The 26,635-nt window shown below is 44.0% G+C and overlaps 1 protein-coding gene across 3 annotated transcripts in view; it reads right to left on the reverse strand.

The window, feature by feature from the left end:
- Nucleotides 1-26,635, reverse strand: part of LOC115785601 (tetratricopeptide repeat protein 28) — a 179,967-nt gene that overhangs the window by 2,479 nt on the left and 150,853 nt on the right. For 2 of the 3 annotated variants that reach the window (XM_030737352.1, XM_030737354.1), the window contains 18 exons: nt 24,689-25,485; nt 24,018-24,562; nt 22,213-22,736; nt 17,088-17,197; nt 13,930-14,059; nt 13,571-13,789; nt 11,644-11,803; nt 8,677-8,817; nt 4,745-4,889; nt 4,403-4,582; nt 3,752-4,296; nt 3,200-3,447; nt 2,965-3,089; nt 2,646-2,877; nt 1,893-1,969; nt 1,229-1,252; nt 350-479; nt 37-144 (listed from right to left, as the gene is read on the reverse strand). In XM_030737352.1, coding sequence (XP_030593212.1) covers nt 37-144; nt 350-479; nt 1,229-1,252; nt 1,893-1,969; nt 2,646-2,877; nt 2,965-3,089; nt 3,200-3,447; nt 3,752-4,296; nt 4,403-4,582; nt 4,745-4,889; nt 8,677-8,817; nt 11,644-11,803; nt 13,571-13,789; nt 13,930-14,059; nt 17,088-17,197; nt 22,213-22,736; nt 24,018-24,562; nt 24,689-25,485 — 4,440 coding nt within the window. The remainder of the gene's footprint in view (nt 1-36; nt 145-349; nt 480-1,228; nt 1,253-1,892; nt 1,970-2,645; nt 2,878-2,964; nt 3,090-3,199; nt 3,448-3,751; nt 4,297-4,402; nt 4,583-4,744; nt 4,890-8,676; nt 8,818-11,643; nt 11,804-13,570; nt 13,790-13,929; nt 14,060-17,087; nt 17,198-22,212; nt 22,737-24,017; nt 24,563-24,688; nt 25,486-26,635) is intronic. The other variant, XM_030737353.1, reaches the window with a different exon arrangement.

A 26,635-nucleotide genomic window follows, 5' to 3' on the forward strand; every position in this document is an offset into this window, starting at 1 on the left:
ATGGAAGAATGTGCATAAGCAAATAAATATACTTACCAAAGAGCGCCAGCAGAGACTGGAGAGCAAAGTGCAAGGTGCGGCGGTTGGCTAGCTTGCCTGTCTTCAGCACCACTTCTTCTTGGCCTACCTCACATAAGTCAAACCCTGCACACACACACACACACACACAGACACACAGACACACACACACACACACACACACACACACACACACACACACACACACACACACACACACACACACAAACAGAACAACAGCTGTAACTTAAATTGACAATATTTCTGAGGGACACATTGGTGGTCAATAGTTGAGACAGAGGAAGGAATAGGAATCTAAGAGGTGACTAACCAAGAGCAGCAAGAAATTCATGGCATCCTGGCAGTCTCCATAGCTGCACACTGATGGACACCTGAATGGGCAGCAAGGAGAAATCCTGTTCTTTCTCTCCTGTCTGCAGTTGGACTAGCACCTGGTGGAGCTGGAAAAGACAGGGAACAACATTACAATAAAGTAGTAAATTCGAGTGAAGGTGTAATTAATGACTTAAAAGTGAACTGTGTGATGAAACCATTTCACTTGAATCAATGCCCCAAATAACCCAAGCGAAAAGTTACATAGCTTTTTCCTTTAAATAATAATCTAATTTTCATTGATTTATGTTCCCCAATTAAAAACTATTCCCATACCTATACAGGTTCTGTATCAGCCTGTTTCCTAACATGTCTGGGTTCAATGCATGTACAATCGTGGCAATAAAACATCTGTAGGTAAGCTGAGCTGAAAGGGTTTGGGCTTTGTAGGGTTTACACATGGCCCGAGAGCACACTTACGTGTTTTGTTTGGGGATTACTTTGCTTTGAACAGAGGCATCTTTGCCAACTTGACGCAACTGTGCGGAAGCCTCTTCTCCTCATTTCACCCCACACAATTGTGAAAGGGTTTTTTACATCATAGATTTATCCTTGCTGCCTCCCTGAAACATTCCTTTGGCCTGTAACAAACCTGAGTTCTAAATCTTAAATACTCAAATCCCTTAGATTTGAATGCAGAAACTAGCAAAGGAAAAAGTATGAACAGTACAAGGCAGTAAATGTTTGCTGAGCTACACTTTAGGCAAAACAACATGCATCGTCTACATTACAGGGAGAGTTTAGCAGAAGAAACAGTAAGGAGTGGAGGAACAAGGTAGCATAAGATGGGACTGCCAGCAGGTGAATGCACACTTACCATTGCCACCATATTTTTAACAGCCTTCAGATCACGCGTTAGGAGCAGGGGAGAGAAAACAGGCTTTTAATGGCATGCACACAGGCCATTCAAAAAAAATAAAAATAAAAAGAGTACAAGGATTCAGAGCAACAAGAGGATACAGCAACAAGTAACATTAGTATTTTTAATACATTAAAGAGTTTAAAGCTTGCAGCATACATAGATTAAGTTGAGACTGCCTATCACCAAGTAACTTGATGCTAATTCACTTTAAGCATGTGACGGCCACACGTTACACGTAAACAGGGATAAACCTCGTCAGTCTGAGATTAATTCTCTGGTGTCATAAGCTTGGGAGCAAGAGAACAGGACTTGAAGCCCAACTAGTTAGGATTCAATGCAGCATTTCAATGCAGATTAAGCTGCAGCTTGAGTTGCCAGTGCATTAGCTCATATCCAGTCCTGACATTACTAAATTACACAATGATAAATCACTGATATGTTTCTTCCAGCAATGCCCTTATAATATAAAGGAGTGGCAAAGTTTCAAAGAAAGTGAAAGGGACTGCTACAGTAGTTCTTAACACTAAACAGCAGGAGTGGTATTTGTCATTTGAGCCAAAGACCAGCGGGTATTGGGTGCAAAATACAGCAGCATTTGTTCAGAGATGTAGGGGCATACCCGGTTGATGAGCTGCTCTCCTGCCTCTGAAGCTGTGATGAGTTTGCACAAAGCCTGGAGAGCTGGCGGTGGCAGACCTAAGGGATTGGATCAAAGGAAGTTCTTCATTATTCATACACGAGGCACATTGGTTTAAATAACATAGCACTAAATATGGAGTGTGACATGGAGTAATATGAAACAGCAAAAATGCAAAAGACAGACGGTTTAGACACTTGTTAAAATGTTCTGAGATTCTGTCACAGAATGATGTTAGGAAGGTGTCTGGTTCCAAACTCATTTTGCAGTGACCCTTTAACTCCAGCTGGAGTTATAATAAGCTATCTTCAGTGACAAGAAATACACTAAATGCTTAAAGGATTTAGTTTACCTTTAGTATATCCTTTTTAGTAAATAATTTATGCTCTTTGCATTTAATTAAATTCTTTATTATCAACAATTTTATGGGCATTTTTTTGGTTGTTTTTAAAAAAATCTGTTATTAATAACCAAAATTATGAAAAAAAAAACCAACCCACAGTTAAGCATCCACATACTCCTCATCTAAACATCACTGAGTCAGTCTAGGAGTAGAGACAGAAGAGACTCAGACAGCCTTCGCCTTACAGTAACAGTTTCTCATAATCCAAGATGCCTAAAAAAAACCTACACGTTCTTATACATATATATAAATATGTATAAGTCCATATCCTTGGGCACATTGTATACAACTTGTGATGTAGTTTGTTTCAAATAGCTACATCATCCACATACCCAGCAGTGACTGTAAGGTAGTGCTGCACTGCTGAAGCCTGTCTCCTGGGTCAGCAGTGGGAAAGAAGACAGCAGCAGGGATACCGCTGCCTGCGGAGTCGAGACGGAAGCCCACAGCTGTCAGAAGAGCCTGCCAACCAGGGACACCCCCTACTTTGTTCTCCACACTCTGCTGGGATGTATACATGGAATTACGCTGGCCATTCTGTATCCGCTGAAGAGACTTTTCCACCTGCAATGAACACAGCAATGCACCATCAGTATTTTTGAGATGTGCCGGTTGTGACACTTTGTGTAAGTAAGCAAGTGCGTGTCTCACCAAGTGAAGTAAAACTCTCAGAGCATCACGAGCTCGATCTGGATACTGCAGAATCTCAGCCAGAGCTTGACCAATCAGGGAAGATGGGCTGTTAAGCTTCACATCATTGCCAATCAGCATGTATCCTGGAGAAGAAAAATGCAATTAAAAGAGCTCAGTTTCACAATCAGATTTTTAACTAGTTTTTTTTTAGTACTAATGTAGAAATAATGCATGAAGGAATGTCATCTCTAACCTGCCCAGTTGGAAGGGTGTGAGTACTGCTTGCTGCTCTGGACAGTCTTCATGGCATCTGCCAGGGCTGCACTAGCTTTGGTCCCATTGAGAAGCGCAGAGTAGAAGGCATGGACAAAAACCTTGGAGGCAGCTACAGGGACGGGCCACAAGGACACAAGTACACACTGAGCCCCAGCAGCCAGGAAGGCTCTGGTCAGTCCCACAACACCATCTGCTGTGACCTTGCTGCTGGACTCCTGGTATGACCTGTAGCCACAAAAAAAGACATAATGTTCATACATAACAGAATCTGAAACCCATAAAACTAAAATGGGAAGCATGAAATTTGGTATTCTATACTGTGCTCACCAGGTACATCATGGTGTTCATTTTTAGGGAGGATTTTATGACTTTCATGACTGTCAGTTAATTTTGAATTCACATCTGTAGTATGGTTAGTCTGATGCTATTTTATGACTTTTTAAAAAATAAATAATAGAAAAAAATAAATACAAAAATAAGTAAATAAATAAATCACTGTTTATTTTATTCACTTTGTCGGTCCACCTACCCCAGCACAACCAGCTTAACAGGCAACCTCAGATCCAAAATATCTGCAGCTGTAAGCAGGAACTCCTGAAGGGGCGGGCTGTCACAGATGCTCTCCACATCACTGCTGTCATCCTGCATGTGGAGAGACTCTGGAATGGTGTAGCCACTTCCAGTGGATCCCTTTCTGCCTCGGCCACTGCTGCCTGTTCTCCCCCCTGCACCTCTTCCCACTGTTCCCACTCCCACACTGGCACTTGCTCCCCCAGGCACAGCCTCAGGGTTTGGGGTGAGCACCAGAGCGGCTAATTTCCAGGAAATGTGGGTGGCAAAGTGGGCACATTCAGCTTGTGTTAGAGCACTCATAACCCTCTCCTTGGTGGCAGAAGAGCCGGCAAGGGGTTGACATCCCAGCAGCTCAGCAACCATTAAAGCTTCTTCCTCTGCAGAGGGCATAGGTCCCCACAGCCAGCGGTCCATCACAGGTGAGGGAAGTCTCGGGTTACCCACCACTGCTGCCATTGAGACGCCGCCACAGGGAGCTGGTCCGGGACGCCGAGTATGAGCCTAAGAGGACATCAACAAAGTTTACTTTATAGCACAGCAAAGCAGATCTTGAAAATGTGACAATAAAAGTATGGAGATATATTTCAGTCTAAATAAGAAGCTGAACCTTTGCACTGGATCCAAGGCCGTGGATGGAGGGCACAGCAATTAGGCTGAAACGCTCATACAGGTATTCGTTAGAAGAGCTTCCTTTTAGCAGAGCAAAAGGAATGAGGTACAGTTCTCCCTCCAGCACCATCACTAGTTGCCTGTGTCTGCCAACAGGCCCGCTGGAGTGCATCAAGCCCTGTGAGACAAAAGGATAAGCATTAAAATACATAAACACAAAAGGAAACTCTTTTTTTTTTTTGCTTTTCTATTCCTCTCTAAAGCACTCTATCTTGTCTTCTTCTCTCTTTCATACATCTGCCTCAACAGACAGGCAACACCCCACAGAGCTAGTACTTACCCCCTCCATAGGTGCGATGAGCAAATCGTAAAGTGCCCGCAGTGGAGGTTTTCCAAGGTTACTGGAGCGACGAGGCAGAGAAGAGTTGCCATCTTTGGCAGGAGACATTGTGTTACTGAACAGGCTGGTCATACTCTGGCAACTCCTGCAGTGACACAGAACAAAGTACTGTAGTTTTCATTTTTGACATCTATACTTTAATGCCGGAGACTCGAGACAGTTTCAGGAACTTAGCGCATGTTTTTTTGAGTTACAGCATAAGCTTTCCCCTTTCAGAACTACAGATTTTGAGGATACTGTATTACATTTCAAAAAAATCAAAAAATCTTACACTAATAAAACTATAGCCAAGGCGAAGTTTCAGATTGAAAACACTATGTGATAACCTGTTTTAATTTAAAAAGATTTTTGTCCTTGCTCAGAATAAACCAGCTTTAAAACATTCATTCTTTTTTTTTTTTTTTTTGCCTACAGCGGCTTTTATCGGCAGTGGAGGGAGACAGGAAATGGGGAAAAGATACAGGGGAAGACACACGAGCAAGCTGGCGACAGGCCGGGACTCGAGCCTGCGCCGCTCGCAACGCAACACGGCATATACATATGGTCGCCTGCTCCACTACCGAGCCACTTGGGCACCCAAGTGACACTCATTTTTATGGCCTTTAGGCCCTTCTGGCCTGCTTGTTAATTCCAATAAGCAGGTTTGCCTATGTGCTGGGAATGTAGTTGACAAAGTCTCTAACTTGGTGCATAATGTGTCGCAGCAGAGTGAGTGATCCAAACGTCACATTCATAGATCTGCTCAAATGCAGATCTAATTTGATCCAAGCTGCAGGTAGATGAAGGCACATATAGTACACAGATGGTATGACTTTACAAAGCTTATTATGTCAGTATGTAAAGTACCATTAGATGGCAGTATTGCACTATTATCTAGAGCTTACAGAACTACAAGAGCACCGAATGGGGTCAGACTGGCAGAATCACCACAGAAGGAGAGCACCAGTCACGCCATCTTTGCAAGGCCTTTTTCAACAAATCGCCAAAATTCAGAACCTTCCATCAAATAGGTTTGTGTCTGTCTTCAGTGCAACTGTAACTCAAAAGCCCATTAAACAAACCAAAATAAGATAAACAGCGCAGTGTGTTTTGAGAGCCTGTCTGCTGTGTGTTGGGAGTGACAACCCCCTGCTCAGACAGAGATAGCCAGCATAATGAGAACAGTGCTCATGGTGGATGAGAGGCTAGAAGCTTCTTCCTTTTTCCTAGTAGGGCCAAGCTTTATGGTCACACTTGTCATTACTCCTCCATCTGTTCCACCAGCCAGAATTTCTTCCGGACCCAGCCAACAGACATCTATCCTGCCCTTCTGGTAGCCCCAGGACACTGGCTTCCCTCCAGCCTCCCGACACTCTGTCTCTCTCCCAGGCCTTGGCATAAGGCTCCATGGGAAAGCAAAACAATCGTTTGTTAGCCTGACAAGAAGAATGTGAGAGGAGGCAAGGGATAAGCCAAAAGAAGGTGAGTGTCAAGTGCAAAGGAAAAACGATGAAAAGAAAAGACTGAGAGCTGCGAGGCTGAAGGTGAAGACTGCATTCAGTGGCTGCGAGTGAAAGACAGGTCTTTAAATGTCATCTGAGTGGTAATCAAAGATGAACAAAGATCCTCTATTACACATTTAAAGGTACAGTGTATAAAATCTCACCACTAGATGTCAGTAGATTGCAGACTGCAGTGAAATTAATTATGTTTTTTACCCCTCCCAATTCAAGTGCACAATCTTAGCTACAGTGGTCACTGTAGGACACACAACTCTGGCCACCGTTCATCTGTAATGAGTGCAGGCTGTCAGTCCGCTGTTTAACTCAACTCTCAATATGTGTCCACTTCAGTTTACTCTGAAGGAGGCTGTAAAACTTTGCGAAAGGAATCCAATATGAGTCGATGAGTCAGGGAAGCTCACTTGTGTCTGTTGACAGCAATACTGAGGTGAGCTGTTGAGGATATCTGAACTTTTCTGTCTCTAAGTGCTGCTGTTTTTGTCGGTGTTAGCTGGTGTCAGCCGGCATTAGTGAAGTGGGTCATTGTTGGACACGAAGTGAAAATGTAATCAAACTGTTTATCAGAGGGAAAGTGTGATTTTAGGAACACTCAAGCCTAACATTAGCTGGCACAATGTTAGGCTATATCCAGCTGCTGTTGTTATGTCTAATCTGCTGACAGTAGGTAACAATATCTGGAATAAATAAGCATGTTTATGCACGTTTTTGTGTGTTAGAGCCCTGACTTCAGTTCAGGAGATGAGACTTGAGGTGAGGAGGAAAAGGATGAGGTTTTCCTTTGCATTTCCGCTTCTTTGGTAAAAGAGACCCCTTCTCAGATGATAAAACATGGGTATGATCCTTCATATCTTGAGTCTGAAGATGCAGACACGAATTAAAATTTGCCTCCACAGTACACGACCACCTATGAGTTTTCTTCTTCTCCGTCTGTGGCCGCTCATATATATAAAATATGATTAGGCAGAATGGCCATCTTGGCGCCCGGTTCTATGTATTTTTAATAGATTAATTCTAAGTTTATGAGAATGAAAATTTGCTGGAAGACATAATTACACACTAATCAATGTATATTTATGAGTACAACATGCTTCTTTTCTATTAAATACCTTTAAGCTTATTATACTGGCTGTCTTTGTACCATTGATAAACATTTTGCTTAACCTGGGAGTAACTCAACATTTTTAGAGAAGGGATCCTTTAGGCAGAATTTTACAGAGAACTTCGAGATCATCAAACAAGCTCATCCGATGACAGACTGAAGACACAAAGAGAAGTTCATTATCACTTTCCCACACTAATCCTTCCAAGATTCCTATTGAAGACTACATCTCAATGTTAAAACAGAGCAATTCACACACCTTGTAAGTGTGAGTAGTTTCCCTGTCCCTATTTTAATTTAAAGGCTATTCAATTGAGTTTTCTTTTTAAATGAATGTATCCTTTCTCTTTGTTATATGTAACTGTTAAAATGCTACAGTACTCATACAAATTCATTCTAATAAATGTTAATGGCCTAAATCTTAACACGTAAGGGAAAATAGGGGAAAGGGAATTCAAAAAGATCGCTTGAACAGCACATACATTATCTGACACCAAACCTCAAGATGTGTGGAAGACAAAGAGGTTTTCTGACTTTTCTCTTGCTTTGGTATTGTGACAGACGACAGGCTCCTAAGCATGATGAGTTTTATAATTCAGAATTTTTTTTTAAGGGCCCAAAAGAATGAGGGGATTATTACCGGCAGCCCATTAAAGGGGCTTAATGAGCACCAAGACTCAATTAAAGCTGGAATTACCCTCTCATCAAAGAACAGCTCAACTGTGGACGAGGACAGGGAAATATGACCCAGACACACATGTACACACACACATGTGCACATTCTATTGGTATACCTTACCAATCAGCACAGTGTAAATGAATACTTTGCACAGTGTCAATAAATAATGCCGTGAACAAGCCGGCGGCCCTTTCACTGAAATCTCATAAATCTGCATAACAAACACAGACATGGCAAACATTTTAAAACCACATTCATCTCAATGTCTGTGCCTGGCAAACAGTCACATGCACATGTGAGCACACTCACACACACAAGGCTCCATCAGAGTAGACAGTTGATAAGGGCTTTAGCAGCTTGGCTTTACTCAGTCTATTTAATAAGGAGGATTCACATGCTGCCTCTGCACTGACTAAACAATGGAGAAAAGAGTCCTTTCACAGATGAGCCACAATACCCACCAAGCTCCTTACTCGAGCAGAGATTTTTAATCTCCTTTTTTGTGGAAAAGTGGGTCTAAGGAGCATTTGGTTTAAGGCCGCCACTCAGTGATAGTGCAGGAACATTTAGGTGATGTGCAACAACCCCCTACCTGTTGAACAGGTTGTTTCTGGACACCATGCGCAGGAAGCCCGTTGGATCAGTGACTGAGTTAAGCTTGTTGTTGAGCTCCTCAAATTGTTGATCCAACAAATCTCCTGCCTCACTCTCAGTCTCACTGCTCGAGCACCCTCTGAAAGAGACAAAGAGATGGAGTGAAAGACATCCAAGGCCACAGAAATGTTGCCAAGAAAAAAAAGCACGCGAGCACAGCAGACAGTACACTCTTATATTGTTTCTCTGCGGATAAATCAGCTACTCTCACTCACACACACACACACACACACACACACACACACACACACACACACACACACACACACTACTGATCTGCCAAAAAATACACACAATTCAACCCTCACACACTTGGCCTATTTTTTTTTTCAGGCTGGATCCAACAGCCTGATTGTAATCCTTTAAATATAAAGATAGTAATGCTGATCCAGTCAAGGGGGTGTCAACGACCCCCACCCCATAATCACTAGCTCGCCACCACTCTCTCATCTCGCCCTTCATGCTTGAACCTCTTCTTTGCTATCATGCAACTCTTACAGTATCTCACAGCAGCTGTATGAACTTCTCTGAACCACCATGAGACCTCTGATTATCTTGTGGATCCACTACTACAATTTCTGAAACCACAGTATGTGGCTCATATGAGATTCACTCTCTGGGAATGTACGAAGTAACAGACCTATTCAGGCCAAGTTTTAAAAAAGATGGAGAGATTAATATGCAGATTTCAGCTGTCACAAAAGCAGTGTCTTCCGCTCTCTTTATTACCCTGTCTTTCACACACACATGCTTTTCCACATTTTTCTCCATCCCATTCATTCTGTATCCACTCATTTCAGAGTGCCGCCTCCCTTTCTCTGCACTCTGGAGACTGAATGGGCTGGTAAGTGGGGCCATATGGTGCCCATCCAGGCGCAGTGGTGTGTATGCAACTTCCCATTGGAGAAGTAAATGAGCTGGTAATAGTGCAGGAGGGCCAGGCTGCTAGGGGTGGAAGAGACTGGCACTGGGTGGAGCAGCTGGTCACTATGGATCAAACTCCAACTAGAGAAACAAGGCGAACGTCAAATAGAGTGTAGCTCCAAGGATGTCGACGGGTGATGTGAACATCTCAGCACATTTTCCATGCCCTACAGTAGAACACATCTGACTACATCCCCTGTTGCGTGTTAGGTTTTTATTCACTACCAGCCTGTGCTTCTTTGACTTTTGCCCCACTGATTTTAGCGCCTTATCTCAACCTTCCTCCCATCCTTAAAGTCACAGTAACCCCCTTTGTCTCTTCCTTTGGTTGTCAGGTTGGCTGTTTGTTAGGTGAATTCAACACCTCTAGCTATCTGAAGAGCCATTATTCCGTCTCATTTCTTCCCACTGGGGGAGAGAGCAGAGTACTTTAAGCAGGTAGTGGATGTCTGTCATCACAGGGTGCAATGGGGCAGCATCACACTCGTTTACACACAGACTCATGATAAAACAACCCTTCTTCAGCTACCGCCGAGGATGAACGCGTCACATTTTGGTTTGACTACTGACTATTTCTAATTTTGGTTTTGGTTGCATTTGTTATGATGAGTCATGGTGTTTGCAGAGATGCGTCAGAAGATAAGTTAAAGGGGGACCTTTCTAAGAAGAATGTTAATCTGTGTGGTGCATGCTGGCTTTATTTTAAACTACTTGTGCCACTTCAATACTGCTGAATTCAATTACTTCCAACATACTGCATGAAGTAAGAAAAAATATTACAGTTTAAATATCTTGGGCCAAACGTTTTATTATTAAGCAGGGCAAAACAGTGCTACAGTCACAAAAAATTGACAAATGGGAGTGGAAAGTTCAGCAGTTGATCTGCTTACAGTATGCGAGCAGATCAGACCAGATGAGGCGGTGTGAAGGAGCAAATAATGTAGTAACAAAAATAATGTGTTTTTCTCAGAAAGCAGCGCTGCGATTCAGATAAATGAGAGGCAGCTGAAGGAGAATGAAAATGGTTTTGATATAAGGGCAAACTCTTCTGATAAACATTGCTGGGGGGCTGTGTGGTCCTGGGGACTGAATCTCAGGTGGAGCGCAGGATTTATTACAAACTAGTCCACCGTATGAACCTGAAATATGTGTTTAACAGCTGACCTGCACCATGAGTAGAAGAACAGAAGACATTATTTAGCACCAGTTCCTGAGCCATCTGCGTAAATGCACACGCTGCTCTTGATTTTTCTGCAGGCTGTGTGACGCTTTAGGTACTTATTAAAGTCACTATTAAATATTGTAACATTCACACATTAATGTAATATGCTAACACAGTCCTGTTAATAGCTTCATTTTTACAGATGTTTCAGTAAGGTATGCAATAGCTGAGAGAACATGCAGAAAATGACTAAAAGGCCGAAACACTCCAAACCCATCAGCTCAGTGTAAAAAGTAATTTGGCTGCTTATAAAAGAAGGCACATCCGGAGTCTCACTTCTTTAGTTTAGTCTAATAATACCAGTATTATTGAGGAATAGAAATATGGGGGATCTGCTCTAATCATGCAGGGTGAGGACTGAATGAAGAGCTACAGGACAGAGCCAAAGTTTTGGCATTGGACTCACAGCTTTGAGCCATCCACCCATGCCAATTATGCACTTGTTCTGAGAACTTCTCCCCCTCTCATTCCAAATAAATGAATACTCCTAGCAGCAACTATCACAACAACATCAGGAGCAAAATAAGACGTGCTTTTTTCCCACATTTCATGTAGCACAATTTGCAGTAAATAGACTTGGTAATCTACCAGCAGTTTGCTCTCTGAAAGGGAAACTGAAACGCTGGCGCAAACTGTTGTATCTGGCAACTTGTGTATGCTAAAACATAATCAACAAAGTGACTTATTGAATGGAGAAAAGCAAGTGACACAGCTAATGAGCTAACTAAATAGAGTTTTCATTTCACTGTTACAGCTCACCTGCTGTAATAAGACTCTACTCCCAGAGCCTCACGGGCACTGGCGATGTGCTGCTCCAACGAGGAGCCACTGATCACTCCACCGACGCTCCCCTCTTGGAACTCAGACCCCCCTTCGGCTACTCCCTCGCCCAGGTACACCTCATGAAACTTCAGGATGCCTGTGGGGAGAGAGAGAGAAAGAGAGAGGGGGGGGGGGGGGGGGGGGGGGGGCAAATGTGACTGGCTGCTTTTAGGTGGTTATGAAGTGTAATGACAAAAAAATGAAAACGACTATTTTCCACTCTCTCTTTTTTTTAATATGTTTCTATTACTCGCTCTCGACGGTGGCAATATTGGATTATTTCAAGTGAGAGCCGTGAGCGAGGCCACGTGCAGCAGTGCATCTGCTGAGAAAAATGAATAAAACAAATATTGTTCAATAAAAGATAAGAGTAGGCTGCCTGTGCCATCTGGTGCCTGCCATGAGAGCTCAGCTAAGTTTCAAGCAGGTGGTGAAGAACACACCGGGCGAGTACGGGCTGTTTGTGTGTGTCTGTTTGTGGGTGTGTCAGTGCTGTGTTTCAGCATTTTCTATTAAATGTGTTTAAACAGACAGCAGAAGAGATTCCGTTGAAGATGCATATGCATGTACATTCAAGCCAGAATGTACACTAGTGGAGTAATTACAGCATGACATTAGTAGCCCTATTTATTGACTGCAGACTTTTTAGAGCTGGACATGTTTGTGTACCAGCTGGATGCCAAGGAATGCCAGGAAGTGACAGACAGGCGATTAGTGAGCAAGTGGCTCCCTCTTAGCCTGGGGCAGCATTCAATGCTTTGAAGATGTACACCGGTCCCTGTAGTGTTCCTCCCCTCCTTATGACGAGTTCTTCGAGGTCAAGTTCATTTGATTGCCTGGGAGCTGGATTTGATCAAATGTTCATGCTCTTGTGCCGTGGAACATGGGTCACGGCTCTCATTTCCTCTTTTCACAAGAGAGTCAAAGTAAAGCCAGCAGTATGGCAGCCACAGCAGTCGTGCGACATGTACTGTAGTTTACCCGCAGCTTTGCCTCTTTGCTCTCTCTGTACTGTAACTGGAATTTTACGAGTCAAACACAGGGGCTGCTCAAGTGTTCGTTTTACTCCGAGTGCAAACAAAAGAGAGAACAATTTAGAAGTATATAAGGAAGTGCCGGGAAAAAAGCAATATCAAAAACGGATGAAAACAAAAGCAAACATGAGAAACAAAAGCAGAGAAGACAGGGTGAACAAAGAGAAATTGCGTGTTGACTCGCTGTAACGGCAAAGTGTTTTCCTGTTGACACGTGTGAAGATGACGCCGGTGGTGTTTGGCTGTGTCGCTATCTGTGACACGATCAATTAGCATGGTTCACAGGCAGATGCCTTCTGGGGGTGAAAAGCGAGGCAGGGGGGCAAATCCTAGCAGTGGAGTGGCAGGTGGCACTGTCGCTCAGTGTTAAAGCTGGCCTTCCTACCCCTGCAGTGCAAAACAAGCCTCTAGCCTCTAGGCCTTTTATCTGCTTTGATTTGAACAAGCGAGTGTGTGTGTGTGTGTTCTGGTGTATGTGTGTGGCTGCTTTTGCTTTAAACTAAGTACACGAATGCTGCTTTTGTACAGTCAAAATAGTCTTGAATTATTGATTGCTTTTGTACAGCTCATCCCATGTTAAAATATGAAAGTCATTTTTTAGGGTAATTTGCTTTTTGTAACATTTCAAGTGTAGCATTGGAATTACACACACTTAAATGTTTTGAACAAAGTACAAAGTTAAAAGAGGTCCAGGAGATCAGTAGGAGGAAATACTTGTCCAAAAAAAAAAAAAAGAAAAAGAAGTAGAAGAGGAAGAAGAAGGAGTCAGAAAGATATGCCAGGATTTAATCACCTCATCAAAAAAATTTACAGTTACAGTCCAAACCTACCTGCTCCTGGAGCCAACAGCCAGCTGTACAGGTAACCAGCAGCCATAGAGAAATAAAGCACCAAAGCCCTCTGGCTGTTGACAGTATCCAAGATGTGCTCCACTGTTACTGGCGTGTAGGGATCCGACTCCTGTTGGCCCGTCTGCCTCTCCACCAAGAGATCAGCAAAGGCTCTCGTGCGACCCCTCTCTGCCACTGCCAGGGCCTCATCGTGGTGGCCTGCAGAGTTCAGAGGTCACCGTCAATTATAGCAGATGAAGTCTTAAATCGTTCAGGTACACAGAGGCCAAAGCAAAACCAACTCATAACAGCATGGAGTGGGGAGTGAGTGAGTGAGTGAGTAAAGTGTGTTGATGTACCAAGGCTGACGAGGACCCTTTGGAGAGCCTGGTAGCAGGAGGTTTGCAGGTCAAACAGAGAAAGCTTGTAATCTGTGCTGTGCTGGGCTTCATGGCGAATGGTCTCAAACAGTGCAGACGCTCGGTAAAGCTGAGGATAAACAACAGCAACAATGCCTTCAGATATTTTTGGCTTGCTCAGTCACCAGACAAGGATAGTGTAAAAATATAACTAGAAATAGCTCTTGGTACAATCAGTGGTGTTCCTACGTTCCTCAAAAAGCAAGGCATCAAACTGCCTCTTCTGTAGGTTTGATTTAAATGAATAAACCATACTAAAAATGAAAACAGACACGATCCTATTAGAAACACGTTTTGGAAAAAAAAATGTCTGCATCTTACTGAATGTGGTCATGATTAGGCCTTAGAGGATGGAAAATGAATATGGCCACTAGATGGTAGCATCCCACCTCACAGGTTATTACTGATCAGCCTTCTTTCTTCTTTTCTCTCTCACAACAGAATAAAGTACTATAATGTAGCTTGATGAATAACCATTAAACACAGGTAAACCTCTCTTCGGCTCTTATTTGCCTGGAAAGGGCTGTGAGCAGCTAAACCATTACCCTGAGCATCTTAGACAAACACAGAGTCCAGGAAAATAAATGCGTTGTGAATTCAATAGGCCTATCTGTGTTACTGGACCTTTCAATTCAGGGCCAGACATTCGATTGAAAGAAGGAGCAAGACAATGGAAAGGTGGGGCAGTAAGTACTGTTGCACACTGGCCAAGCAGAACCGGCCAAGAGTGCTGATTCATGGGAGCCTTTTATTGATTTCCTATTTCTGCACCTATAGCAGCCCTGTAGAATAACTGGGACTGCTATAGAGTGACTCTCCAGGAGTCTGGGGCCAGCAGAGAGGGTAAAACACTCTTACTGCGCGACCATAGTACATGCAAGACAAAGAGCTCTGCAGTGGAAAAAGGGTTGTTGGTATGGATTAAATGGATTCTATCAACCCTGTGGCTTTGACAAGAGGAGGGAAGAGAGAAAGTGTGTTTGGATGTCTAGTAAGCACATATGCATAGACTCTAGCTCGTCAGGCATATCCCAAGGTCAAAGAGAAAAGTGTGTCAGAGGGAGTGTAGGGGAGAGTAGAGATCAGCAGAGAATCTCAGAGTTCTGCTGCATTCGTCCTGGTAGAAGGAGCTACTAGTCTCAGGCTGATTTTGCTGATAGGGCTGTGGGCTGATTGCTGCAGTGCTAGTTTCTTCTGTTAGGCTTGCAGATATCCCTTTAAGAGTGAAACTAATTTCTCACAGCATCTCTCCTCTGTCTTCACCCCTACTGGCACAGATGAAAGGGGAGGAAAAAAAAAATCCCAAATGCACTGCATCTATAGTGACTTGCTTTACTGCGATACAGGTACAGTATAATCTGCAACATTCTCAGGCCGCTACGTATTCAGATAGTGCTCTCTTGTTTTACTGACACACTAACATGGCTTTTATCTGACATGTTAAGTGAATGTCAATGTCACACTGTATCAGTAAACGTGAGCAGACTCGGATGCGCGCATACCTCAAATGATTTTTATAAAATAAACTCCCCGGGGAGCTCTCATCCCCTGTGGAAGATGATATCAGAGGTAAAGGCTTAATCGACTGCAGACCACTGATTTCTTTTTCTTTCTTTTTTTTTAAGCAAGCACAAATGTATTGATTCATGTTTGCTGAGATATGAATACTTCTTACAGAGAGCAAGCACTGTTCAAATAGCTGATTAGAATCGGGACACGTCAATCTGCATGCCACTACGAACACCGGGCTCACAGCTAGGGTAGTAAAATACAGTTGGATGTACAGATAGAGAGAATGAGGAACATGAGGTCAAGTACTCTTAATCTACACCTATGGATGCTTTAGAAATTTAAATACAAGCCTTTACAATAGCAGCATAAAGTGGGTCGGGGTGTTTACCAAGGTCAGGCGTAGCGACAGTCCAGCTCATGAATAACCATTTCATCTTTACTCTGAGCATCCTTTCCCAACCACCAATTCACTGTGGGAGCTACAAGCTGACAGGCAAAAAAACATTCAACATAGCTGTGGTCTACAGTATGTATGCAACGGACTGGATTGCAGTTAATTGCAACAAGGGCAACACAATGTTAGCATGGACTATTAAGGTCTTGAAAGCGAAGCATTAAGCTGGAAAGCAAACATGCAGTGGAAAATATGTTGCATTGGCTTGTTAGAATAATATTTTGCTTTAATTGAACACAAATTCCTCAATATGAGTCATGAGCACTCAGCCTCTGCTCCAGTCGCCACCTTGGTTCACTCTTTCATTCCCTGCTCTTGTTACAGATAATTGCAAACAGACAAAAATACTTTTTGAAAAGTATGATGCAGGGCCGACAAGACAACAAAAGCTATCTGGGTCGAATAAATGCAAGTCGTGCGCGTGTGTCATAACAAAAAGTGTCTTGGACTAGATTTTAAAAATGAAAGCAGCTAAAAAACATCCCTACAGACACACGTGACAGCCACTGCTGCTGGCTGACTGTTCACAAACTCGCTTGTGGATATACAAAAAATAAAAAAAAAAAATCACCTAGTGAGCTTCGGTGTGTGGACAGACTGCAAAGAGAGATGTTAAGGGGATATTCCATGCTTGCCAGGTGGGCAGTAGGCTGAGGAGGAGTGAACGTGTATGTGTGATGCAGAGGCTCGGGGATCCTGAGACAGTGCACACAGATACAAAAAAATATTCACTCATCTGTCGCCTGTCTGCCTAGATGACAGCATGTACCAGCTCAACAGACTCCCTCCCTCTACAGCCACCTCTCCCTTTTTTTTTCTCCTGTTGTTCTCTCTCCTCATGGCTCTTTTTTCACCTTAAAGGCATTATTGAAAACTTATATTTCCCCATGTGTTTAAGACAAGTACTTCCACCTCTCATTTCTAATCTTTGCCAACCTCAAAGCCAACAGATGTGGGCTTACTGGAGGCCAGCTGTAACTACAAGAGGTCGAGGGACTCCAGATGGAGGAGAGGAGAGGAGAGGAGAGGAGAGGAGAGGAGAGGAGAGGAGAGGAGAGGAGAGGAGAGGAGAGGAGAGGAGAGGTGATCCAATACAGGAAGAGCAACAGAGGAGCAAGAGGAGATGCCTTACCTGATGCTGGGCCTCCTCCAGATTCCCACTGGCCCACAGAGAAAGCCCCAGACGATGGCGGATCTTCGCCTCGTCCTCACGCCGAGCAAGCTGCTCCGCAAGCCGCAGGCCTGTCAGAAGGCAAGGAGAAGAGAGCAGATGAGAGGGAGAGGAGGGTAAAAATTATTCAGAGCAGACAGACTCTTAGGTATCTTTCAGAGGAACAGATGTAAGCATAGCATGTTACTGATGTTCTGACAGCGAACAGGTTTGGATATTTGGCCTCAGTTGTAAGATGTTGCTCACACTGGGGCTAAAACACACACGCTTTGGCCATAGCAGGAGATTCATAGAGCACTAATGGGTCTGCATAGTAATCAATGTTCAGGATTGCCTGGCTGAGCAAACACAAACACACCGTATCACAAGGACATCTTCAAATATTTGCAAACACACTGATGAGCTAATAATAGACCATGTGCAAACACACACAGTTTACTTTGTGATAACTGTTTGAGAGAGAGGTATCACTGTGCACGCACACGTGTGCAGTACGTTTACTAAATGCGTGTGTCAGATCATCTGGTTTGTTTTTCACTTCCAATTTCTCAGGCGCATGTCACATCTTAGCATGTGTCCTCAGTCTGCCTGCAGAGTACTTGGTTCTGCCCAATTACTGAGATGAAAATGCCACTCCACAGAGGACAATGATGGAAAAAAAAAAACAAAAAAAAAAAACAGCCGCTGGGTCACACATCACCCGCAAGGTGCAAAATACACAGCAAGCATTCTGCTGTTTGCAACAGACCACTGCACATGCACAGTCTCACTTTACACAGACTCTATATTCGCAAGTCTGTTCTCTCCACCCCACTATTGTGATAGAGGGGTCTAGACATGCTTTTGGTCAGGGGGAGGAGAAAATAGGCCAAGCCACCCTTGTCCGGGTCTGCTTTTTTTTTCCCTTCATTCCTGGAAAACGGTCTGTGGCTGAACCAGATAAGCCAAGAACAGAGAGCGTGACCTGAAAAAGCCAGCCTATTCCGCAAGACCAGCACACCACAGAACCATAGACTTCATGGCTCCTCCATGGCCACGCTAGCCGGCAGCCTTTGAAGCCTGCAACAGTCTCCCCCTTCTCTCTTTCTCCCTCTATCCTTATCTTTCTACACACCCTCCCTCCCTCTGTCTGACTGCTTGCCCCCCCCCCCCCCCCCCCCCCCCCCCATGCATCTGCTGTGCTACTCTCTCCCTCTACCTCCTATTCATTTTCTCATCTCTGCGCCTCTGTCTCAGCCCCCCCCCCCCCCCCCCCCCATTCTCTACCTGTTTCATCTTTACTGTGGTGGCAGTGCTTGCAGGGACTCAGCACTGCTTAGGGCTCATTAGGCACTGAAGCAAGAGAGAGGAAACAGATCTAAATTATCCTTTTCATTCTCTGACAGCCTCACCCCTCACTCATCTCAACTCCAGCTTTGAGTCTTTCGTGTGCCCCCCCACACACACACACACATACATACACATACACATATGCATGCACAAATGCACACACGCACACTCACACCTTTATTTCTCTGAGCTGCTCTGTGATAGTTTTTTATGATCAAACCTGAATGTCAACCAACCCAATGTTTTCTTTATTCTCCAGCTGACAATGAAATAATACACGTGAATTATGACTCACGCCGATCTCTGTCTTTTCCCTCCACCCAGCTGCCATCCGCTTTCTTTCTCTCTGTGTCTCCTTCCCTCCTTACCTCTCTCATTCCCTCTGTTCTCCCGCTCTGTATCATTCAGTGTCTGTCACTGCCACCGTGCCTGCCTTTGGTGCGCCCCGCAGGCACAGGCACGTAGCGGCGGCTGACATGAGGATGTGGCCGTGGCTGGCTGCACCCTGAAGAGCAACTAGAGAACACTTTAAAGGCTGCTTGACAGCTGGGTGAGAGATCCTCTGCAGCCCCTGGGGCCCACGCACCTCTGCCTTCAGACAAGCTTTACATGCAGACTCCACATTCACATCTCACGCACTGTATAGCCGCAAGTGCACCGTGCTGCAAATAAACATCCCGACATGCACACCCGTGACACGAGACAATAAAGTGCCTTTTGATCGTGACCGCATGTGGATCGGTGAGCAGTATGTGTGATATCACTTAAAAATTGTGATAAAGCACACATTTTTTGGACAATCTCCCCAGGGACACAACACTGACAGTGTTGCACTAGATTGTACAGATGAAAACCGCCACAAATAGTTGAGTACTGGATAAAAAAGGAGAACTAGAAAGAGAGGTCGCGTGCCTGATGCCTCACTCATCTCAGTGCAGCTGGCCGGTGCCATGACGTGAATGTGAATGTCAAGATACAGAAATCTCCAATCAGATGCTGCAAAGTTTTGCAGGGAGGGGTTGCTGAAGCGATATCCAGTGCTCCAATACGCTGTTAGGACGGGCCATAAATCTGACTTGGGTGTACCATCAGCATATTCTGGAGAGAGGAAAGGCAATTCTGACAATTCACCGCACACACACACACTCTTCTTTTGCCACCCTGTTTATTCTGTATGAATAAATAATTACTTCAGGCTTTTGCTGTATCTTACTATAATGATTGTAACGTATGTATGTATAAACATCTGTATGTACCCTATCACCTCCTTTACAGGTGGGCCAATCTGAATAAAACTTTGCGCGAACATTGTCACACGCACACTGCGATTATTAAAATCTATAGGTTTTTCAAACAAGATTTACTCTAAATCCCAGTTCTTTTGATTTTCATGTAAATTTCTGTTGTGTTCATTTAATCATCCCCCTGAGAACGCAATGTTAGGTTCTCCATTTGTGGTTGTTTCACGTGTCATGCTCAACGTACGTAACTTAACAGTTGATAAACAGTTGCTAGTAGTTGAAATACTAATGAATAAAAGAGTATTTATAAATTATTGAGAGGACACAATCACTGAAATATATGTACTTACTTACTTACATGTAAGCTGAAAGATTTTAAGCCCAAGCAGAACAATGAGGAGACTAAACCGAAAAGAAAGTGTATCAGTAGCTCCTTATGCCACCAGGCTCAACACTCAGCACAACTCGCTGCAACCAACATTTAATATTTATAGCACAAAAATATTAGCACTAAAAAATGTGAGGGGGTCCGCACATGATGATAACTGATCCAGATAAGCTGCACACAGATGCACATCATTCAGCTGTATTTAGCTTTAAATGCTTCCTGACGAGCCCTCCAGAGCCTGAAAATATGAACACGTTTTAAGAGAATTCCTAAGTCAGTCCCGTCCAAGAAAGAATTTCTATCACTACAGAAAATCATGTTATAAAATTCACCTCGCTCCGTGTCTCTGACCTATGATCAAGGCCCCATCCTCACATATAGAAAAATATCCAATACAGGTGAGTTTCACTTTTGTATTCCTATATACGTTTTGCTTCTCACGTAGACCACAAACATTAATTAAAGTATAGGTTATAAAACTCTAATTTTATTTATTTATTTATTATTTTGTGCAGAATATATGCACACAAATTATGGAAAGACATCAAACTTCCAGTACATTTCCAACAAATAACTGTCTTTGAAGGTTAATATCATTATCTCTTTAGTTAGTTCCATGAGCGATTCTGTAAGTCAAGCATGGAATATATCTCCATTAGTCGCTACAATGACTGCATTGATTTAATGACACTATTGATTGCGTCAATCGTTGGAAAGTGCATCTCGGTGTGTAATGATTCTTTGTTCAAGATGTAGAAAGTCCTGCACAATGCTCTGTAAGAAGAACCAAAAACAAACAAAAAAAAAGCTTATGATTGGGCAGCCTTCTCGTTCTGTAATGTACTGCACAACAAAAAATAATCATCCAACACGCAGACACATATAGATACCCAAGCTGTGGTTTGGAGGTCACATGCTGTCAACAGTATCTGCTAGTTTGGAGCTGCTTTTCCTTTTTCCCTCCTTCTAATTAATCTTTTTTGGAAACAAAAACAAAACATAAGCAGTGCAGCATGAAGACTTAAAAAAAAAAAAAAAAAACGAAACTAGCAGTAGAAGTAGAAAAAAATAGAAAAAACTAAATGGGGAAAAAACCATGCCAACTTTTTGGTCTGGGTAGGTTGGCCAGAAATAATTGGCTGTCAAGGATAGTGAAGGCAGCACTGTTCTTTTTCACAGCCAGACCAAGGAGCAATACAAGGACAGTGCAGGGGGACAGTAAGAGGACGGGGTGGAGACAGAATGGCCTGTCGCCTTTGTTTCCATTAAAGCTCAACAAGCAGGCCTGCAGAGGGTGTACGGGTCACTGCAGACCCAGCTAACTCAAATGCAGCCAACAAAGGAGACAGAGGAGATTTATTCGTGTTCCCCTGCATTCGCTCACTCCAGAGCAGAATATACAAATGTCCTCTGAAACAAACTCCCGCTTCATTAATTCAACCAGGGTCTGGGTTGTAACACGGTGGGTGTGCCTGTCAATGGGCACGGGCAAGTCTGGCACTGTGGATGGCGAGTTAACACATCCATGAAAGACCCAACTTATCACATCCTCAGTAGCAAACACTTTCAGCACTGCCGCTGACATAATGAATTTTTGAGAGGCCAAGCTGCAGGTTTTTATTTCACTATAATCTGTGGGGCAAAATGAAGCGTTAAGAGGCAGGAGTATGACAGCTACTGTGTGAAAAGATTCTTTGGCAGCTTGCTGCAAAGAACCCTCTGAGAAGGTAGATACAGAGGTGTGAAAAACAGCTACGAGTACACTGGAAAAATGCCTTGGCATGCACTCCGATAGGTTTGCACAGACATACACACACAAATGCTGGTATACATATACAGCTCAGAAGACAACACAGATGCATAATACTCACACAAAATTCCCTGGTGCACTTATAACACATAAGCGCGCGCACACACACACACACACACACACACACACACACACACACACACACACACACACACACACACACAGGAACACACATGCACACGCACAGCCTAATAAAAATGTGGCAAAGGCTTAGCAACAAATAGGCTCTGCATTTCATATTCATGAATTCAAAAACTCTAAGCCTATCAGCTCAGGCAACAAAGGCAATCCTCTCTCCTGTTCCCCCGACTCACTCACCTTCCTGCAGGTACATGACAGCTTGTGAGTAGTTTTGCAGTGCATGGTGTGTTCTCCCCAAGCTGCCATAGGCCAGTGTCTTAGCAGCCAAGTCATTAGTCTGAGCAGCCACACTTAGGTGCTGTTCCTGGAACACGACCGCCCGCTCGTAGTTTCCTAGCGACTCATAGGTAAGGCCCAAGTTGCCGTAGGCGCGGGCCTGGCGCGTGGTGCTGCCTGCTTCCTCTGCAATCTCCAGGTCACTTTGGTGGCATCGCAGGGCCGTCTCATACTCTCCCATAGCTTGATATACAGTCCCCAAACCGCAACTGGCGTCGCCCTCTAGTAGCCTGTCCTGGGTGTCACGGGCAATGGCCAGCTGACGCTCTAGACAAGAGATGGCCTGCTCGTAATTACCCAGTTGGCTGTGGAGTGCACCCAGCTCACCGTAGGCCTGCGCCTTTCCCCCACACTCTCCCAACTCATGAGCCACCACCAGCCGTTTCTCAAAACACACAAGCGCCTGTTGTAAATTTCCCATGGCCCTGCAAATCAAGACAAAAAAAAAAAAACTGTTAGTGTGAAGCAGATTAAGAAGTGAGATATGTGATGTAACCTAACAAGACAATCTAGAAGAATATGTCACTGACATATTCTGCTAAAACTGAAACAATACTGAAATGCTTTTCAAGTCCACAACACTCAAAATCTAAAATCTATTTATACCCCTTTTTAATCTCATATCTTGGGGAAACTATATATTTTATTCATAAAGACATTCTCTTAACAGAGAACTATTAGAACGCAATGTCGAGCGCACACTGCAGGAAGACTTTCATTTGCAAAGCGGCAGATAATTTCAGTATTGGAGTCAATGAAATATAGATTTAGCCTTTCATTCTGGTGCTGAAAGCCGCTGATGTGGACAGACTAAAAAGTGTGTGAAAGTCTATATGAGAAATATTTGAGGCATGTTATGATATTTCAAGTGTGAACTATTTTGCAAGAGAACACGGTTTACCGTGTAAGATAGGCCACCTGCTCCCACCCTCTCGAGTACGTATTGACAGAGTGGAATTCATCCCATTTGAACATTTTATTCGCCTTCACAGTCTTCAAACAGACTTTTATCACATTCTCAGGAACGGCAACAATTGCTGGCTGCTGGTTCAAATGGTGCATTAAAAGAATAAAAGCCTTCAGCTTAATTAATCTTGTGTGATAATGTATTTGCTTGACTAAGAGTCGCTGGAAGATGAGAGGGGTTTATGTGTGATGTCTATTATTCCCTTCTGAACTCATGCATGGCTAATACTGCTGTGTGTGATTGCTGCCGTGCCATGCTGATGACGCACAATAAGAGGAAAATCATCTCGGAAAATGAGGATTTGAGCAAGCCTTCTTGCGTTTTATTTTGCAGTGTAGTCTCCCAGGTTGCTATCAGCTCTTTGAGGCATGAGGAGAAATAGAACGGAGAAGAGACACAAGATGTAAGAGGTTGTCTCGAAATAACTGTGCTTCCCTCCGTTTCAGACATCTGTGTGCCAAAGCCACTTTGCATACAGATAAGGCCAGGGCCGCTAGGCTGCTGCTACTGAGACAGCTAGCACCACATCCAAGTGCTGTTCACTACGGCATGGCGTCTCTAAACTACGGTGGTCCGTAATTGTGAGAGCAAGGAGACAAATTATATGCAAAGTACTGTCATTAGTACTTAAAACCAAGCTGAAACAATTATCTGCTGCAGTAACAGTAAGAAGATATTAATACTGAAAAAGCGTTTCTGGCAGTATCAAAAAGTATTTGAAACAAATTCCTAGACTCACCTGTGTCCATTGCCTAAGCCTCTATAAGCTTTCTCCTGGTCCTGCATGCGGTTGAGGCTCTGGGCCACTGACAGATACTGGTCATAGTATTTGATGGCTTCCTCAAAGTCACCGAGAGCCTCGTAACAGTCTCCCAGATTTCCATAGGCCCTGCCCCGGTCCATTACTGCTTCATTTCCACTCAGTTGCTGTAAAGTGGCCAGCTGCTGCTCAAGGTAGCCAATAGCCTCCTCCATCACCCCTACATTCATTTTTGTGATGCCCATGTTTCCATAGACCTGAGCCTCCACAACGGGATCCTTCAGCCTCCGACCTAGTTCTAACTGTTCTTCATAGCTCTTGAAAGCCATCGCGTACTTCCCAAGGGCCATATAGACAGCTGCCAGATGACCATGGGCTTTGCACTCTCCTGAAACATCACCAAGTTCTTGGTACACTTCTAGCTCCTGGGTATGATAGCCCAGGGCTTTGTCATATTTCTGCACAAGTCTATAGGTGGCCCCGAGGGCAGCATATGCACAGGCCTCCATCCTACGCTCCTTAACCTGAAAGAAAAAGGAATTTCACCATATTAGCATAACAGACGTAATGATATCAAAATTACATTCCAAGTAAAGTTTCCTATTAATATGAGGAATTGTTCAAGAACAACATGTTATGTGGGGCCACACCTGGTGAGCTAACGCCAGTTGCTGTTCATAAAACTGAATGGCCCCAGCCACATCCTTTTTGCAAACAAATATGTCTCCCAGGTTCCCCAGAGCTCTGAAGCGAGCCTGTGCATTGTTCAGGGACTGGGCCAGAGACAGCAGGTATTTCTGACATTCCTCCGCCTTAGTGAAGTCTCCTAGGGCCTTGAAAGCCAAACCAAGGTTACAGTATGCCTTGGCCTGACTCAGTTTGTCATGTAGGTCCTTGGCCAGAGCTAGGTCCTGCTCATAGTATTTGACAGCATCTTGGTAATTGCCCAAGCAGTAGTGGGCATAACCCAGATTGTGACAAACTTTCCCTTCACTCTCCATATCTTGGAGGTCAGGGGACAACCGGAGGTACTGCTCGTAGTAGGGCACAGCCTGAGGAAACTCTCCTCGAGAGCAATGGAAGTTGCCCAGGTTTCCCAGAGCCCGTGCCTCACTCTGGACATCTCTGAGCTCACGAGCTATGTTGAGATGGTTCTGGTAATGCTGCAGAGCACGGTCATGAGCACCCAGAGCTTGGTAAGCCACAGCCAGGTTGCCATGGGTGGAGGCCTGAGAAGCTCGGTCATTGACCTCCATGGAGATCTGCAGCTCCTGACGGTGGTAGCGAACAGCCTGGTCAAAGGCTCCCAGGGCGTTGTAGGCATTACCCATGTTGCCATAAGCTCGGCCCTGAGCAGCATAGTCATTCAGCTCCTGAGCAATGGCCAGGTGTGTTTTGTGGAGTTTCAGTGCAGTCTCATAGTCACCCTTCATCTGATGGATGATGCCTGTGGAGAGATGGGGAAAAAGCAAAAGGATGAAGTTAAAGACCCATTTAGGGGAAAATTGTAATTGAGTAAAATTCAAGTGCCTCGTCAGCTCTTCATGTACAAAACAAGTCATTTGGTTGTTAAAATAGGCTCTCTGAGCCATCTGTTCTCTGCTTACACAACACAGTCTCCCACAGAATTATGGTCATTAAAATGCAGTGCAATCAAACAGAGTTATTATAACACTAAAATAGAATCTTTTGAATGTTTAAGCTGTCTTTGATGATTGTGTCTTACAGGGATTTTACCAAAATCAACAACTTTTTCCAAAGGGTTGAAAATAGCTTTGAGTGAACAAGAAAGAAAGACAGAGGAAGTAAAAGTGTGGGGGAGTGTGAATAGCAGATGGAAAGCTCAGCAAACAACTTTAGAAAAAATGTGATAAGTGTGGAGAAACAATAAATAACGGAGAACCCAGTCTATTGAGCATATTATCTCAGATAAAATACCATCCTCTGAAAAATAATAGCTTTACCCCACAGCCAGGCAGCTATCTGGCACACACACACACACACACACACACACATCCAAACAAATGTGCACCCACACCTATAGAGTCACGCACAATGACAAATACACAGCAGAGAGTAAAGAGCCATCGTGGCATATCTACCGTATCTCTCCTCCTTTCCTCCTCCTCCTTTAAGACTCACTGCTAATCTGTATGTCTCCTCGTTTGCATTGTCACCCAGCCTTCAGTGATAATGATTGCAATGATAGAATTAAAGTTTACTGAGAGAGTAGACAGGGTGGCTGCGGGCTAGTGGATGGAGACAGAGAAAACAGCTGCAAGGCAAATAATTCAGTCTTTCATCTACCATACCGCCTGACCATCACGGCTTTGCTGCATCAGCACGGAGACTAATGGGCCAGTAGGATGGGGGTTCAGCCGCTGATGGGACACAAGGGATGGAAACAGTTCTGGAGCCAGAGTGGGTGGGAACTCGGGATGGAGAGGGGCTCTGTGGCTTGTGGTGAGTATGTGATGGTGCCGCTGGGATTAGTTACCACCATGTGTGTTTTCCCATTCATTTCATCCGAAACCTGCCACATTATGGGCCCGAACACAGGCTACGTAAACAGTGGGATTGAAACTAAACAGAAGGCT

Source organism: Archocentrus centrarchus, chromosome 9 (assembly GCF_007364275.1).
Source record: "Archocentrus centrarchus isolate MPI-CPG fArcCen1 chromosome 9, fArcCen1, whole genome shotgun sequence".
Lineage (NCBI taxonomy): Eukaryota > Metazoa > Chordata > Actinopteri > Cichliformes > Cichlidae > Archocentrus > Archocentrus centrarchus.